At 43.5% G+C, this 17,728-nt stretch overlaps 1 protein-coding gene across 4 annotated transcripts in view; it reads left to right on the forward strand.

The window, feature by feature from the left end:
* Positions 1-17,466, forward strand: part of hycc1 (hyccin PI4KA lipid kinase complex subunit 1) — a 28,638-nt gene extending 11,172 nt beyond the window's left edge. For 2 of the 4 annotated variants that reach the window (XM_056298511.1, XM_056298512.1), the window contains exons 2-13: positions 378-572; positions 743-1,087; positions 1,585-1,666; positions 2,394-2,495; positions 2,767-2,946; positions 3,898-3,978; positions 4,075-4,190; positions 4,991-5,086; positions 9,479-9,595; positions 9,875-9,962; positions 11,069-11,228; positions 14,486-17,466. In XM_056298511.1, coding sequence (XP_056154486.1) covers positions 1,616-1,666; positions 2,394-2,495; positions 2,767-2,946; positions 3,898-3,978; positions 4,075-4,190; positions 4,991-5,086; positions 9,479-9,595; positions 9,875-9,962; positions 11,069-11,228; positions 14,486-15,003 — 1,509 coding nt within the window. In that variant the 5' untranslated portion in view covers positions 378-572; positions 743-1,087; positions 1,585-1,615 and the 3' untranslated portion in view covers positions 15,004-17,466. Of the gene's footprint in view, positions 1-377; positions 573-742; positions 1,088-1,584; positions 1,667-2,393; positions 2,496-2,766; positions 2,947-3,897; positions 3,979-4,074; positions 4,191-4,990; positions 5,087-9,478; positions 9,596-9,874; positions 9,963-11,068; positions 11,229-12,529; positions 12,874-14,485 lie in introns of all 4 variants that reach the window. The other 2 variants (XM_056298514.1, XM_056298513.1) reach the window with 2 other exon arrangements.
* Positions 17,467-17,728: the final 262 nt, after the last annotated feature.

Genomic DNA, 17,728 nt, shown 5'->3' on the forward strand with positions numbered 1-17,728 from the left:
TACTTTCCGGATGCACTGTATATGCGCTTTTAGGAGCATTCAAGGAGCGGCAGATCTGTATCTTTTTTTTTCTCTCGCAAAGTTTTTAAAATTTTAAAATCCAAAGTGGTCGTAATGACCGCCTTCTCATGGATCCCAGTTACAAGAGAATACGTCTCGTCTCCTCGGGGCTTGTGTGGTTCAGCAGTTGTATGGTTAACACTTGTAAAAGTGTATTTGCTACAGGGTGTTTGTGTTTGTATAATGTGCATTTGTGTTAGTCATTTGACGACTGATGTATGTCAGAGTGGTGGAATTATTTAGTCTTCAACCCAAATCTGAGCACATGTTTCCACATGACTGGTGCACATCGAAGGATCTGTCTTTCTCTCTCTCAGCGCCTGTTACCAAACATGGAATTTTTTAGGTCGCCTGGTCATGAACTGGCTATTTAGGAACAGAGACTAATGCGCGACATTCCCACACTGAAAGCTCATCAGTGCTGCATATGCGGGAAGAATCAAGAGAAGGTGACCTCCCCACTTGGCAGGAAGTACAGGTCTGTTTTCTGCCATTGTCTGAGCCCCTGAATGGTGAGGGCAGCAAACGACATTTAAAAAAAAAAAAATTTTTTTTAGGCATGCCCGAACATCTGGCAAGAGCTGCAAAAACAAATCGATCTAACCCCGTTGTTTGTTTTGCGTCTCTTTCACACTCTCCCTTTACATCTCCCGCTCTCTTCCTCTTCCTTATGTAACTCCAGGATGGCCGTGTCAGGAAAGGGAAGCTGGCAGACGCTTACTAAAGCAGACTGGGAGAATTAACATGTGACAGCAGCAGAGAAATTGACACACCATACAGACTGAAAGAAAGCAGACGGTAGGCAAGACATGCTGTTGGGGGGTCTCGGAAAGAAAGCTAAGCGTATAAACGCTACATGTATAAACTGTTAGAGATTGAAAGAGGAAGCAATGTGTAAAGGAGTCTGCATGTAGGCTGGCGACAGTGGAGGACTGACAGAGATGGATTTACAGATTTTGTATTGACAGCAAGGAGAGACACACATATCGGGATGCAATACACAGAGGGTGACTGGTATCGTCTGTAGGTAAGAACATCGTCGTTGCCTCCCTCGGTCGCTGCAATATGTTGAACACTGCAATATGTTCCTTATCATATAACACACGTAGCAACAATAAGCCATCTAAATTTTGCGGCGTTATAATTTCTCATTGGTACTCCAGTAGCGAAGTCAGCCAGGCTTACTCGTGTCTGTGATTTTTGGTTTGCAAGGGTGAGTTGAGAGAAGGTTATCCACTTTGTGCAAGCACAGTGTGTGTGCTGTTGCGTATTTTCAGGTAGAAAATTGCATTGATGCCTAAACTACATTCACATATAACAATTTCTATAACGTGCTTTCAGCTGAACATGGAACGTGATGATCGGGGCTGTATTTCTATGATGGTACCAAATAATAGAATCTAGGCAAATGCTGAGGGAGCCTTCATTTTATACCATGATAATGTCTATACAAACCACTGAGAAGGGTTTATCTGCAGTAATTGGCAGCAATTATGCATTTGTGTGTTGTAATGCATTTCTCAGGTAGCGGTGGCTCCACTACAGATGAGGGAAGATGCTGGCTATGGACCAAGGAGTGGTGGAGGATTGGCTGTCAGAGTTTAAGGTAATTGTGTGTGTGTGTGTGTCTGTATGTGTATGCTGCTTATTACTGGCAGACTCACTTACACACACATGTACACACACACACACACACACACACACACACGCACACGCACGATCCTCCGAGGTGCTTTACTGACAAACGACCTGCCTGCTAGAGCTCATAATCAAACAGATACAAAGCAGAGGCTAGGTGAGGTGCGATGACATGGGCGTGGGTAAGATTTTGCATGTCTGTGTGTGTAGACTGACCTAATCCTGTTACCCACTCTGCTCTGAATTAGGCTGACCTTAGATCAATGGGGCTGACCTAGCACCTTCTTTTTTTTTAACCAAAGCTCTAATGTCTTTTACTGTGCACAGCTACAGACACTATTAATGGACCATTTTGGGGCAATTCTGTTTACAGTTATGACCAATGTTTCCCCACAGCCCAGTTATTGCCATCAATTTAATTGTATTTGTCAGTTAGTCCACCCTGCTAAACAATATAATGCTCATCTCAAATACCTCTAAGTGATGTCTATGAATTGTGCACTTAATTTGTACAGTATCATAAATAATGGGCCATAAGTTTAAAATCTGACATGTACACAAATTCTTGTGGATTAAAATCAGTCAGAATCTTGTTAATTAGTATCAGCAGATTTTTAGCTGACAGAAGCATGTTTCGTGTTTATCTTGGGGTCATTTATTAGGCAAATTGTCCAACCCATGTTTATACGTTTCAGACCCTGCCTGACAGTGCTCTGTCCACCTATGCCACATCTCTGAAAGACAAAGGCTCTCTGGTCCCAGCACTTTACAAAGTCATCCGAGAGAACTACAGCGATGTATGAACACACACACACACACACACACACACACACATCTGTGAATCTGTCTACCCTCTACACACTGAGCTTTTGTGTATTCCATATAGTCATGCAATTATATTTCCAAAGTTCTCTTAATTCCTGGAGGTCTGGAATGATATCCAGTGTAATCCTGCATCCACTTCTTGTAAATTAATATCAGAATGAAATACCCTTTACCTTCTTAGCATGTTGATAGTTGCTTATGTTATAACTGTGTGTACTTTCCTGTGCTCTTGCCCTCCCCCAGTTGCTGGAGCCAGTGTGCCACCAGCTGTTTGAGTTCTACCGGAGTGGTGAGCCGCGGTTGCAGCGCTTCACCTTGCAGTTCCTCCCAGAGCTCCTGTGGAGCCTTCTTTCCGTCAGCGCAGCAAGAGACCCCCACACCTCCGGCTGCATAGAGGCCCTACTGCTGGGCATTTACAACCTGGTAAGGGAGAGGCTAGTGGTGTTGTGTGTCTGTGATAGAGCTACATAATGCTTAAGTATCATATTACCAAATCCTTAGGTATTGTGCAACATCAAACTGTTGACAAAACATAAAAAATATGAGACTAGTAAGAGAGGGTTGCTGTGTTTTTGTTAAGATGATTTTTTATAGCTTTTTCAGACAGTTACAGTGGAAAGTGAAGGAAAATATGGGGGGAGGGGAATCAACACCCCTTTTTTGCAAGTATATGACATGCACCTAGCTCACCAAGTCACTAGAATACCTCCCACAAAGTTTTTAATCATCAGCCAGCTACTTACTACTCTAAATGTCGTTCAGTTGTGTTTTTAAACCCCTTGCCATTTTACTCTGACCCAAGTTTAGTGTATTTTGTCATTGTACAATACATAATCGTGTGTGTACATGCATGCATGCGTGTGTGTGCACAAGATGATATATTTGTGTGTGATGGAAAGGGGCAACTAAATTAAGTTATGCCTTATATCTGTTCCTGGTTTTGTTTTATGTATATTAAGCACAAGTCTATGTTGATCAAATGTTATTCGAAGACATTTTCCGCCAAACTGGCTGTATCTGTATTTTTTTCCCTCTGTGCAAACAACAGTGGCTGTATACTCCCCAGTCTTGAATATCTGAGTAGGTCAGCTGTCACTCAACTCTTTGGCTGGCTGGCTCACATTAATCTACTTGACATTAACACGCACTCAGGGGGACTGACACCCTAGGGTACACTCACACATACACATTCAAATTAAAACATATACTTGCAAACAAACAAGGAAGCACACATATACCCCCAGACACACAGCAAGCAAGGAACCAGGGACACACATCACCACACAAAAAACGAGCACACTTGGTAGAGGAGATAAGCACACTTTTTTCACTGGAGGAGTAGGGCAAATTTTCTCCCTTTTTCTCTTTCCCCAGGAAATTGTTGATAAAGATGGACAGAGTAAAATATTGTCATTCACTGTCCCTTCCCTCTCCAAACCATCAGTATACCATGAGGTGAGCAATCCCTCTCACATTTTGTCTGTATTTGCAGGAATACCAAGTTTACAATACGAATGTAAACTATTTTCAAATTAATCTTCCCACCCATAGCCTTCAGCCATCGGCTCCATAGCGCTAACAGAAGGGGCCCTGGCCAATCATGGGCTTAGCAGGGTGGTGTACAGTGGGCCACACCACCAAAGGGAGACGTTCACAGCTCAGAACAGGTAAGAGGCTTAATGTTTTTAGCTTCAATGATTAAGAGATGTCATGGCTTCTTTCATGATTCTCAAAGTCATTTTGCTGAGAGGAAGATGGAAGAAGATCCATGACAAAGGTTTTGAGACATGACTCCAGATCCATCTGTTGGATGTTCTAACATGCTATTATAAAAATACAGATTTTGGCTTAATTGGCACAAGTTGTTATTTTTAATTGGAAATATTATGAATCATCCCATAGGATAATGTCTGGTGGTAGAGAACACCCTTGTCACTTCCTAATAGCTTACACGTTACCTAATGATGATATTTGAATTTTCTTTCCACTCACACCAAAACAAGACAGAGAGCTTGGGAGGAATGCATGCATTTTTCCCCATTCTCCGAAAGGTCACCCGCCAGGCATCAGACCTGAGCAGTATGTTTTTCTGCACTTAAGACTGAGAGCTGTTAATAATCATGTTCTTACAGCTTAATTCTAACATTGGTACCTCTCAAGTTTTGGAGGGTTTAAAACTTCACCAGACTGACCTAGATGATGCAAATAAATCAAAATGTTGTGAACATCATTCACCCTCAGTGCTGCACTTTTTAAGTCGACCACAAATTTAATGGCGACGTCTCGGTATCAGCAATTTACCAATACTGCTGAACAGTGTTCCTTTTGTAATTTTTCAGTTTTTGTGAAGGAAGCTTAATTACAATGTTAGATTTCTGCTGTATACCTTTGTTTAAAGACTACAAATCAGAGAAATGTAATTTTTGGTAAGTTTTTTTTTTTTTAAGTGTATGTGGTTGTGTTTGAGGTTTGAGGTGCTGACTTTCCTGCTGCTGTGCTACAATGCTGCTCTCAGCTATATGGCGATCTCTTCCCTCCAGTCCCTCTGCCAGCTCAGCTCCAGGTAACGCACATACATATGATACCTCAACATGATGAGCCAAGCATCACTCTGGCTTCTCCTCCATCAAGCTGTTTTTGTGTATATTTTCAAATTGCAGAAAAGAAAAGTTGAGTGGATATGTCGAAATCTCAAGAGGGAAAAAGAAACTCCCTAAATGTTGTTAAAAGGCTTCTCAAGCTTGTTTGAAGTAGAAAGGTCAACATGTTGATAAGGATTATCTGATAAAGAGCAGACAAAATAGGTTTTTCAGTTTTCTCCAACGGCAAATAATTCTGTGTTCCATTTTATTTGTGAAATGTCTTTGATGACATACAGATTTGTACAGGGACAATTGTTCAATATCTTGAGACCAGTTAATATGATAAGCAACTGATTTGCATTTGATGTGATAAGCAACTGATTTGCTTTTGATCAATTTATTATCTCCACCAGGCGGTATGGGGGGAGGGGATTAGCGTTTGGTCACGTGTCCGTGTGTGTGTTTGTGTGTGTATCTGTCCGCAGCTAATCTGGCAAACTACTGGACCGAACAGCCTAAACGTTTTTTGTGCAGTTATGACTGTATGATGAAAAACCTCTCGTGGTTGCTGTGATTCAAAACCTTCTGTTCTCGCTGTAACCGCTCCCTCTCTCCATTCACTCTCTAGCTCGCTCAACCAGCAGTGCTTTCTGTCGCTGCCCGATCTGACTCAACTGTAGATGTGAGTCATGCATGCGCACGGTTGAGTCAGATCAGGCAGCGACGGTGTCAGAATCAAAACATCATGTATTCCGGTATGAGTCTTGAGATAAAACGAGAAGTCGATCATATTTCGCAAGCCAGCAGATCATTCACTGCTGATTCCAGCATAGGAGAACTGGAGGAACACTGGATGAACCAAAAATAATTCGCTTTATTTACCTTGTCACCATGCGGAAGTGCCATAGTCTCCAATTTTAAAACTCCGTTATAAAAATACAACTTCAAGAGTAGAATTAATAAGTCACAGCTGGAAGTCACCTCAGTAGCTATGATAAAACATTTTCCATGTCTGAACTATGTTTTCTTACCGTTGTTTTATGAATGAAAGTCAATCAGCCGAGCAGCCATTTGCCTTAATTCATTTTATATCATGAAAACCACGACAGTTAAACAAGTTTCAAGTCTTTTAATAAGGGCTTTGAAATTAATTAATTACTGTCATTTCATGTCAGAGTAGGTCACTTTCTTACGAGGGTCTGCCTAGGAGGCTGCGCATCTACAGACTGACAGGCAAAACGTTTTTATTAGGTAGATTTTTTTTTTTTAGCTTGAGCGCTTCATATTAAAAAAAAATTCTTCCATATTTCCCATTTAATCGACTTGGGTGCTGTCAGGAAAAACACCGTTTTTTTTCTGTCCGTGTGTGTATTTCTCTTCTCTCGGTAGACAAAAAAAGGGATGGTTTGTCACCAAGTTCGAACATGGAAGAAGGGGAGAAATGTACGCCTGGTGGAGATTTGTACTCTACTGAGTGCGCTCCTCTAGTTTGACCTTATTTTAATAGTCCCTTTTCAAATTCTGTAAAATTGCGCTTAACATTTGTATGGAAACGTGGCTTCTGTCAGGACCCCTGATTGTTTTTCAAGGGAAGACTTCCACATGCAAACAGATAACACGCACACTATTCTGCCAGCTTTTGCTCATCTGATCCTCTTACAGACTTTACTGCCAGAGCAAACCAAGATACCGCCACTTGGCAAAGGGCTTGAATATACACACATAGAGTCTCAGTGTGTGGTTTTAGTAATCTGCTAATGGCAGCTGAGCATCACTGCTATAAGCACAGAGCTAAATAAAAGGAAGTTTCAAGTTTATTTAATTTGTATAACACTTTTAAAACAATAACACATTTTGCACCAAAGTGGTTCACAAACAGAACAAATAAACAGTAGATCAGGAGAATAAAATGAAATGGGTGCCAATGGCACCTAATTATCCTAAAGGCAGTACAAACAGATAAGGTAAAAAAAAAAAAAGAGTTTAGCAGGGGTAAAAAAAGTGACAGTAGAACCAGTTAAAAGATGAAAACCGGTTAAGAAAAGTTAAACTCGAAGGGATAAAAATGGGTCTCAAGACAAGTATAAAAACTTCAATAGACTTGGCCTGTCTATTGGTCTCAGACAGGCTGTTCCCAGAGCCAAGGGGCCGCTACAGAGAAAACTCTATGTCCCGCCTTTTTTAGACATGAACAGGGGATGAACAACAATCCACAGTGGGAGGACCTAAGGGAGTGAGAAAGTCAGAAATAGGGGGAGGGGGGGGGAGACGGTTGAGAAATGTAAATACAAATAGGAGGATTTTGAAATTGATTCTGAAATGAACGGGGAGCCAGTGAAGGGATGCAAAAGTAGGGGGGATGTGATTTTTGGATCTTGTTGATAACCGGGCACCAGCATTTAGACAAAAGTGTAGGCGGGAAATGGAAGCCTGACAAATGCCGAGGTAGCAGGAGTTACAGTAGTCAAGCCTGGATCAGTGCATGTATGACTCTTTCTTGGTTGAAAGGTGATAGGAAATGTCTGATTTTGGAAATATTTCTAAGTTGTAAAAAACTGGACCTTACAACGAAATTTACTTGCTTATCAAATTTTAAGTCACTGTCAGATATCACACCCAGATTTTTTACATGTGTTTTGTAGTAGATGGAAAGGTGGCCAAGGTTCTGAGTGATAATAGCTGTGTGATTTTGGGGGCCAGAGAGTAAGATCTCAGTCTTATTTTCATTTAGTTGTAAGACATTTTGCGCCACCCAGCTTTAATGTCTTGGATACAGTCTTTTAATTGAGCGAGGCCTTCCATATTTGGGGAATTGAGAGGGAAGTAGATCTGGGTGTCATTCACATAACAATGGAAAGAAATATTGTGATTTTGAATGATTTTTCCTAATGGGAGCTCATAAGGGGAGAACGGATGTGGCGCTAAAGTTGAACCCTGTGGCACTCCATATGTGAGAGTTGCAAGAGTGGCGTATGAGCTGCTAGTAGTAACGGTGAAACATCTGTTTGATAAGTAAGATCAGAACCAGACAAGGGCAGCCCCAGAAATACCATCCAATGCATCAGGCGATCAAGCAGATAGTGTGGTCGACAGTGTTTGTTTTTTAAGATTTTTTTTTTGTGTCATTTTTCTGCCTTTATTCGATAGTGACAGTAGAGAGAGACAGGAAAGGCAAGGAAGAGAGAGGGTATGACATGCAGCAAAGGGCCCGGGCCGGATTCGAACCCAGGCCGCTGCAGTAAGGACTCAGCCTTATGTGGTACGCACTCTACCAGGTGAGCCACTGGGGTGCTCCTGTGGTCAACAGTTTTGAAGGCTAGAAGAGCCATGTCTGTACTGTGGTGTTCACGGAACCCTGATTGGAATTTTTCAAAATTGTCGTTTTTGTTTAAGGAAGACAAATCAAATCAGTATTCATCTTTGATAGCTATCAGATGAGCAGCAGCATCTCTCCTATTTCCTAAATGTCCTACCATTTGTTCCTCTCACAAATTAGTGAAGAATGGCATGGAGAGAAACTCTTGAGATTATAAATAATAATGATAACAATAATAATAATTTACATAACACCTTTCTAAAACATTGTTACAAAGTGCTTTGCAAAGAAATAAAACCAGACAAGGCAAAAATAAGACTTAAGACCAAATAAGTAAGAGTAAAAATAAAAACAATATAAATTAAAAACAAATATCAAAAATTTGTAAAAGCTTTCATAAATAGAATAGTTTTAAGACAAGATTTAAAAGACGCTGGAGACTTGGTTTGTCTTAGTTCAACAGGAAGAGAGGTCCATAGTGTGGGGGCTCCAACAGCAAAAGCCCGATCACCCTTTGTAATAAACCGAGACCCGGGAATAACCAGCAGGGCTCCATCTGCAGATTTTAATGGTTGAGAGGGTGCACACCAGATTAATACATCAGAAATGTATGTAGGAGCAAGACCATTTAAAGTCTTAAAAGTGAACAATAAAATTTTAAAATCAATTTGAAATATAACAGGGAGCCAGTGTAGGGAGGCAAGCTCATGGACAAGTGGACTCTTAACTGTTACTGGTTTCCCTTCATTTTTATGTGTTTATTAACATATTATTGACAGCTGGAGGCTATCTGCACATTCTGCTGTACCCGTAAATCATCCAGATTTGGATCATGAGTCAATCTAATAAACTAGTGTGTCAATCTAATGAAATGGTTTTGCACTATGCGTGGAGTTTAACTTTAATTAGGATGTTTGTGTGTGTGTGCGTGTTCTCTTTTAACATCCGTGCTTGACAGGCCATTTAGTTCCTGTCACTGAAATGCGGCCAAGTGGCTCATTGGAGAGTTTCCATCGGCTAACTCTTCTATCTTTTGTTCTGATTGGATGTCTTCCAGGGTATGTATATGTGGTTACCCGCGGCAACAGCTGCGGCGCTACAAAGGCATCAACACACGACTGACAGTGACGTCCGAGTTCCTGGTCCAGCTCATCACGGGAATACACTATGCCCTGTGAGTGGATCCAAGTGCACGGAAACGCACGCACACCCCTTATTGTTCTGTATTAACTTTCATGTCACAGATTTCATAAATAACAGGACATCCTCTTCTCAGCCCAGTTGTGGCAAACGTTTCCTTTAAAATGACTTGTGATCATCTCGGCCTTTCAACCAAGCTATACACCATAAGCCCAAATGACCTGCATTAATTTCTTCACCGCCTCTTTGCTTATCCTCAACTGGTATCAGTTTTTAGCTTGTGTTCATAAATACTGTGTGTGTCTGTCTTTAGGAGTAACGGGGAGGTGGAGCTGGGTTCTAAAGCACTGGATGATGTTCTTTACCGAGCCCAGCTAGAACTCTTCCCTGAAGCCTTATTGGTGCGTGTCATTAAGTTTTTTGTTTCGTTTTTGTTTTTTGCTTCCTTGTCACATGACTCTCTCCGTGGTGTGTTTTGGCACCTACGGTGTCTCCCAGTGTGTGTGGGCATGCTTGCTTTCCTGCGGTTTTCTATGCGTTCGTCACACCACATTGTGTGTTCCCCCTGCGTGTGTTTGTTGGGAGCTACAGGCGGAGTGTAATCCCACCAGATTATTTACATGCTTTCCTCTATATTCTGTTAAGCTGTAATCCTCAAGGCCCAGGGAGCAAGGGATTCACTTTAAGCTCAGAGTATTACAGCACAGGTCAAGGTGCACTGCTCCACGACAATCGCCATGCATGGTTTTTGGATTTTTATTCATGCAAATTTTCTTTAAAAAAAAAACAACTATCTGGTCCAATGTCAAGGCACCAATGCATGCATAAATCTTTAAGCGGTCAAATGCCAGAACACGGTCAAAACTTTTTTTTTTTTTTTTGGTCCTGGCGGTTTTGGTTTACTCGCTGCTGTGGATTGCAACAGGTGGCAGCTATCTTAGCATATCGCCAGCGTTGTGTCTCTAATGAGAGCTGCAATGTGGAGCAGTTAGCCAACAAACCGCATGTTGTATAAAGATGATGTTGCCGCCATCTCATGTTGGAGCTGGCAAACCATGTGATTGGTACATGTGCTTCCTCTCAGTCACCACCTGAGGATTTTCAGTGAGAATGGAGTTCCTATTTGGCTGCTATGAAAGTGAAATACAAAGCCTTGTTGTTTTTCTTTTTTCACTTGTATGTGTAACTCTATTGTCAGTTTGCACTGAGCTTTTTATGTTTACCCCAGTGCATGAATCTCCTAAGAAAAGGATTATTGATCAGAGGTCACTGTGTTGCGTAACGGGAATTTATCCTAACTTATGAGGGAAAATGCGTCGTAATCACTGGTGTTGTTCCCAGGCAGGGCCCAGTGTCAGTACTGTTAACAAAAGGTCATTAGCGCACATGTGACTGCAAGCATCTTTCTATGTCTGTCTATGTGTGTCACCCTCACAATTGCAAATGTTACTAACGCATTTATGACAATCGGGTGTGTCTGTTTTCCCTCCATTTCCTCTTGCCTCAGGTGGGTAATGCCATTAAATCATCGCTGCACGGTGCGGCACTGAAAAGCAACAAGGAGGGTGCACGGAGTATCCAGGTGGAGATCACACCTACCTCCTCCAGGATCTCCCGCAATGCTGTCACCTCCCTATCCATCAGGGGCCATCGCTGGAAGAGACACGGTGAGAGACACACAGACACAGCGGGGAAGTCACTTTGCTGAAATGGCAAAAACAGAATGAGCTCTACATTGCACTCATACACATTTTCATGTGCATATTTTGTTTTTTTACATGAAGGGCTACGGGTTCACACTAGAATGGCTTAGCTGTGGTGGCAAGAGACGTAACCCCAAGGAGAGAGAGCGTATTGGATCATTCCATCATTCACTCGCTCCCCTGTCTCTCTGGCGGCTGTCATGTTGTCATCACTGCTCAGCTCCTCCAGTCCATTGACTTAAAATTAGTAGACTGGAGCGTTCCCATAGCAGCAAGCCAGCTAGGGCTATTTACTGTGTGAGGAACTCTTTGCATAGCGCCGTAACATGTTTGTTTTGTTCGGGGTGGCAACAGTGCAGAGGTGGCGAGATGTTCGGTTTTAAAACTGTAATTTGAAAAATTGAAGTGAACAACAAAGGCGGCACTGCAAAGGTCAAGTATGTGAGCGGTGCTGTGTTACAGTGGAAATGTTGCAGTCACATCTGAGAGAACAGACGTCCAGAGACGGTAGTGTAGTACCATCAACACGGTTGCACCTTTATTTGTTTATTGCTAACAGTACATTTTGTGACTTTTTAGATGAAGTCATCTGTAAATGTTTCAAGTTAAAATGGCGATATGGTTCAGAGGACAACCATTCCAAGGGATCTGAGTTTGGCGTCATTGATGGGACACCATATGATGGACAAAAATTAGGGACTCGGGAGGTTGTGTTGTCACAGGGGACTGAAACAGCAGTTAGTGGTAGCTATCAGACAGTGAAGAGACGTGTAGGTGTGTTATGGATCCAAACACTCATTCATCTCACCAGAGGCTGTTCCTTCATGCCCCTTCCTACCCATTTATGCTTTGTTTATATAACAGATGGTTAGGGGAAATAGTATCAAAAATTCATGTGTTGGGCTGAATGGTGACACAGCATGAAACGGTATTGTGTTCAAAAAATGTTCATCTCATCCATCTCCATACAGTTTTGCAATTTTACCATTTTTTTTGTCGTGGTCTGATCATTGTAATTTTTGTTCTCTTTTTTTCCCTGCCATTATGTTGATTTTCTTTGTGTGTCTTGTGTTACTGTGGCTGTGTGTACCTGTGCACATGGCCGTGTTCTTGTCTGTTGTACGTATATGTGTTCATGATGATTTTGTGTGTGTGTGTGTGTGTGTGTGTGTGTGTGTGTGTGTGTGTGTGCGTGCGCATGCGTGTGTGTGTCCGTGTCCGTATAAATGTTTACATGTGTCATCCCTCCACATGCCCTTCACCAGAGTCCCAGGAGGTGAGTGTAGACAGTGAGACTGCACTAGGGGGCGTGGCCATACCCGAAATCAGTGTAACGGGTGTGAGCGGCGAGCGAATGCCCAATGGAGATTCTCTGCGGCCCCGCCCTGACGGCCGAGCCCAGGCCGACGCCGAGCAACTGGGCGCTGCCTCCGAGGTCAGCCAGGACCCCAGAGGTCACGACCCTAGTACGCGGGGTCAGGAGGTCAGGAGGCAGAAGTCTGTGAGGCGAATGGTGGAGAATGAGGGTTCTGGGCCCACCTCCGCAGGGAGGAGCCAGTACTAAGGTCCTGCCCCTCCTACCCCCTGCCCCACTCCCGGGGTAACCTAGGTAACCGTGTGTGGGGGCGTGGTCTAAAACGCTGCATGATGACTTATTTTTCCCCTACCTTTGCGCTGGGCTCTGCCACCCTGTCCTAGCCTTTTAATCACACTGCTCCTCTTCCTCTCATCTGTCCATCCACTCATTCGCTCGCTCTCCCTCTCCTTCAGGGCTTTCTCCTGAAGATGTCTTGGTTAATGAAATATTTGCACCTGACTATCAGACCAATAACTGAATCCAAAAAATTCATAACCTATCAATATCCTGATCATAAAAGTGACTAAAATTAAAATAACACTAACCGGATAATAACAGACAGATGTACATTGAGGGAAACAAATGAGAACACTAAATGCAGTACAGAGCATCACTAAAACAGGGAACATTAGCAACAGAGAAGTAAACAAGCATGTTGGTATACACGGATATATAAATACCTGTCCTTAAAGGCAAGTTTTAAGAACCGGCGAGTTTTACCTCACCTGTCATGTCATTACAGAGTTAAGGTCTCTGATGGCACAAAGTTCTGATAACTTTGAATCTTGCTGAGTCTTGGAAGTTCAGACTAGTGAGGCTGATGTTTTTTTGGGATCGTGTAACTGGATTTTCTTGACTGTTTGAGGGATTCTGTTTGGTTTTGGTCTCTCACCAGCACAAACTGGAACGCCTCAACACATTGCTGGGTTTCCACGGGAGACAGACTGCTCCCTTCTGACTGGTAGCTGAATGTAGCTGTGGAAGGATATGCAGGTCACGATCAGCTGACTGGAGCAAATGCTGCTCACCCTCAAATCTAGACTTGAATCTTGATCATTCTTGTTATTTTATTTAAGGTTAATTTGGCCCTGCATGCTTGTAAACAGGACCTGCCTATCTGTCTTTCTCTCAGCCGAGTGTTATTGTTCTGTGCAATGGTAGCATCCAATCTCACGTACTCCACTGTGTTTTTGCACATTTGTGTATGGTTGACATCTCACCCGTGGTGTTATCATGTGTGCACATACTCAAAAGAAAGAGAAATTGTGTGTGTGTGTGTGACTGAAGTGTGCTGGTCTTTAGAGTGGTCAACTATGAAGTGATGGATTCTGTGTGTGTGTATGGGATGGTTGGTGGGTTGTGGTGGTGGGGGTCTGTGACACTGTTTGTCTTCCCCCTCTCCCCTTTCGTGATCTTCCAAAGCTTGAGCTCTCAAACACTGTCCTCCTCTGCCCTGTGCTTTATGACAAAACAAGCGCTCCACTGCTATTAAACCACTGACTGTTGAGTTATACAGCTGCTGTTTAACCTAACCTGTGTGCAGAACTGGAACATGAAACCCTTCATAGTCTTACACCAGGTAACCAGATCACCATGTTGGCTGCGTTTACAGTGTGAAGGTGCCACCTGCTGGAGGACAATGACACAGACCCTCTGCCATGCAACCTCAGACGGAGGTCTCTCAAAGTTTTCGGTAGCAGTCTTTCAAACTGCAGCCACTTCCTTTTTTATAATTCAAAACAATCTATCAGGATGGTTGATTTGACCAACATGGCTGCATGGCAGACACGAGGGCGTTTCCTCCTCTCTGCTCCCGAGTCTGTTGTCCAAGTTGATGCTTATTTTGTCACTTTCTGTCTGTCAGACGCAGTGGATCTGGGTTCCCCGGACGAGCTGATGGAGATTTCAGAGGTGGACGAAGGGGTGTGGCCAGGTGTGATGGGGCCTGACATGACTCCACCCACCATCACGATCAGCAACAGTGTCACCACGGCAAGCCTAGGGGCCAAGGCAATGAAGAAGTGCCGGCTGGGCGGGCGCACCAGCAAAGACAAGGACAAAGAGGTGGGTCCATTAACAACAGGAAGGGCCGCCAGCGAGTGCAATGACCTGTCCATCAAACGCCTGACACTCACCTCCAGCCAATCAGTGCCCAAGGCAGGTGCTCTCAGCAGTCTGACGCGCACTGCCAGCGCCGTCTTCTCCCGCTCATTTGAGCAGGTTGCTGCAAGCAATGCCCCTCCCTCCAGCAACAGCATTGCTTCTGAAGCTGGCCACTACTCATGCAGTCTGCAGGAGGAGGGGCTGGGGTACTTGAGTCCTGGGCAAAACCACACACAGCGCTCACCCAGTATCAGTGTACACCTTGGCTCTGACCTTTGAACCCTTTTGAACTCCTGACTACCTTAACATTCACCTTTAACCATGTGACCCTGTACTTGTGACCTGGAACTTCAAGCCATGCCAATTCCAATGAACCACAAACTCATGAACACACACTCCTCATTTTGCTCATCACTCCTTTGCTGTGTCTTTCTTCCTCTGAACTGGAAACCAGTCTCATACCCACCGCCAGTCAGCCTTTTCCGGCCCAGTTCCCTCTTCTCCTGTTTGATAGCACATTGATTCTCATCTGGGCCAGATGATGGGAGGGAGTCTGGCTCAGCGCTGATGTCTTCTTTGAACCAGTAGTACACAGCTATTCCCCACATTGTGCCAGGACAGAACTGCTGCCCTGTTTTAATAGTGCGGAAACGCCATGGAATAGTGCGCACATGACTAGGGGATTTGGAAAACTGTATTTCAATATGCATTTGCCCCCCCCCCCCATGGCTTTCCATTTGTCCATTCTGACCATGCCCCAATTTGTCATTGGGCAGATAGTGTGTGCGTGCATGCGTGTGTGTGTGTGTGTGTGTGTTTGTGTGTGAGTGCACAACTGTTTTTAGAGTTAAGGCTGCTGATTGATGCAATGATCAAGATATGATTCACCTATATGAGACTTTTTTTTCTTTTTTTTTTTTAATACTTTTTAAAAAATTGACCCCTTCCTTCCCATAGCAATAAAAATCCCCTGTTTAGATATTTCCATATTTTGGGAAGTTTGGACAACCACTTGTGTTAACACTCCTGTCATGAAAACAAACTTCAAAGCAGCACTTCTGTCAAGATTGTTCCCAAAAGTATTTGCATTATAACCACTGAATGATCAACCAAGATGTTAATAATCTGTTTTATTTGTGTTTACAATCGGACAGTATTGATGTCACAATGTGGAAGCAATATTTTTGTCCCCCTCTCTCACTGTTGTTGCACCTTTTCTGAATTGCTGTGTCTCATATTGAAAAATAAACATCCAAGTTCTGAAGAATTACCAGGACTTCTTTGATTAACAAGACTCGTGAGTATGGTTGCATGGTGTATCAAGTACAGAATTTTGCACACAAAAGAGCAAGCTTTTGTCATCTGTGGTATTTTCTAATGAAAACGGAGTCCTTGATTTCAAACTGTTATTTCCCCATGTGAAAGAGCTACATGTTATATCTGACTATTAATTCTTTTAAAAAGGAGGACGTTCCCTCAGAAGGTTGTCTATATTTTCAAATAAGTAAGACCTTCTTGCGTCACAGCAAGAAGGTCCTGGGTTCAAGCCCCGGGGTAGTCCAACCTTGGGGGGTCGTCCTGGGTCGTCCTCTGTGTGGAGTTTGCATGTTCTCCCCGTGTCTGCATGGGTTTCCTCCGGGTGCTCCGGTTTCCTCCCACAGTCCAAAGACGTGTAGGTCAAGTGAATCGGCCATACTAAATTGTCCCTAGGTGTGAATGTGTGTGTGTGTGTGTGTGTGTGTGTGTATTCGGCCCTGTGTGATGGACTGGCAGCCTGTCCAGTGTGTCTCCCCGCCTGCCGCCCAATGACTGCTGGGATAGGCCCCAGCATCCCTGTGACCCTGAATAGGATGAGCGGTCTGGATAATGGATGGATGGATGGATGGATGAATGTATTGTCACACTGTCACATGGACACGAGCAATAGCAGTTGGGAGTGGCTCAGGCTGTATGCCTCCAGTCCCTAAAATATTACCCGTTATCCAAACTTACCCCAGCCTTTAAATGACTTCTCAGATTTAAGTGAATGGTAAGCATCTGAAGCGATGGCTACATCTAGCTTCTTATAAGGCCAGGTTTAGCCAACACTCACACCGTCTTTCCCGACACTTTGCTAAGTGGGAAAGAAGTATGGGGCATTAAGGATCTCGACTCCCCTCCGTTCCAATTTATCCTTAATTTGAGGTGCTGGTAGTAATATAATGTGATGTGTTTCTTATGTCCATCAGTCTTGTTTGCCGCCTCCTCTCTGCTTTTCATTTCAGAGCATGGTGATGTTCAATTGTACTCGAAAATAAATGAAGCTCCACCCATTTTGATACATTAGGTGTCCTAAAACAAGTATTCATCCCATCCCGTGCCAAGTGTGTTAAGAAAAAGTCTAACGGTATGTGTTTTAGAGCTGTTCAGTTTCTATATTGTGTTGGGACAAATAACAATCATCCTGTTTCTGTATGTGGGTTTTTCAGAATGTGAAACGGTGAGCTCTTGTTGTACATTATACTGCTGTTGTACTAAAGCTGGTTTACATGGGCCTTTTCTGTCTGAAGATAACTCACGGCTAGATCTTCTGGGAATAAAGTGTTTCTATATTTCAATCTTGTTGGTTTAGTTTGTGTCTCGTAAGCGCATCACGGCGCGCTGGTTAGCGCTGTCGCCTCACAGCAAGAAGGTCCTGGGTTCGAACCACGGTTCGAACCTTGGGGGTCATCCCAGGTCGTCCTCTGTGTGGAGTTTGCATGTTCTCCCCGTGTCTGCGGTGGGTTTCCTCCGGGTGCTCCGGTTTCCCCCACCAAAACAAGACATGCATGTTAGGGTTAATACTCCTTTTTGTGCCCCTGACCGAGGCATGGCAAGATGGACTGGAGTTGGTCCCTGGATGCTGCACAGTGGCTGCCCACTGCTCCTAGCTACACAGCTAGGATGGGTTAAATGCATCAGCTGTCACTACTGACAGCTGATGATTGCTTATGGCATGAAACAGGCTTGTGCTGTCGCATAAAGA

This window comes from Lampris incognitus, chromosome 18, assembly GCF_029633865.1.
Source record: "Lampris incognitus isolate fLamInc1 chromosome 18, fLamInc1.hap2, whole genome shotgun sequence".
In the NCBI taxonomy this organism is placed as follows: Eukaryota; Metazoa; Chordata; class Actinopteri; order Lampriformes; family Lampridae; genus Lampris; species Lampris incognitus.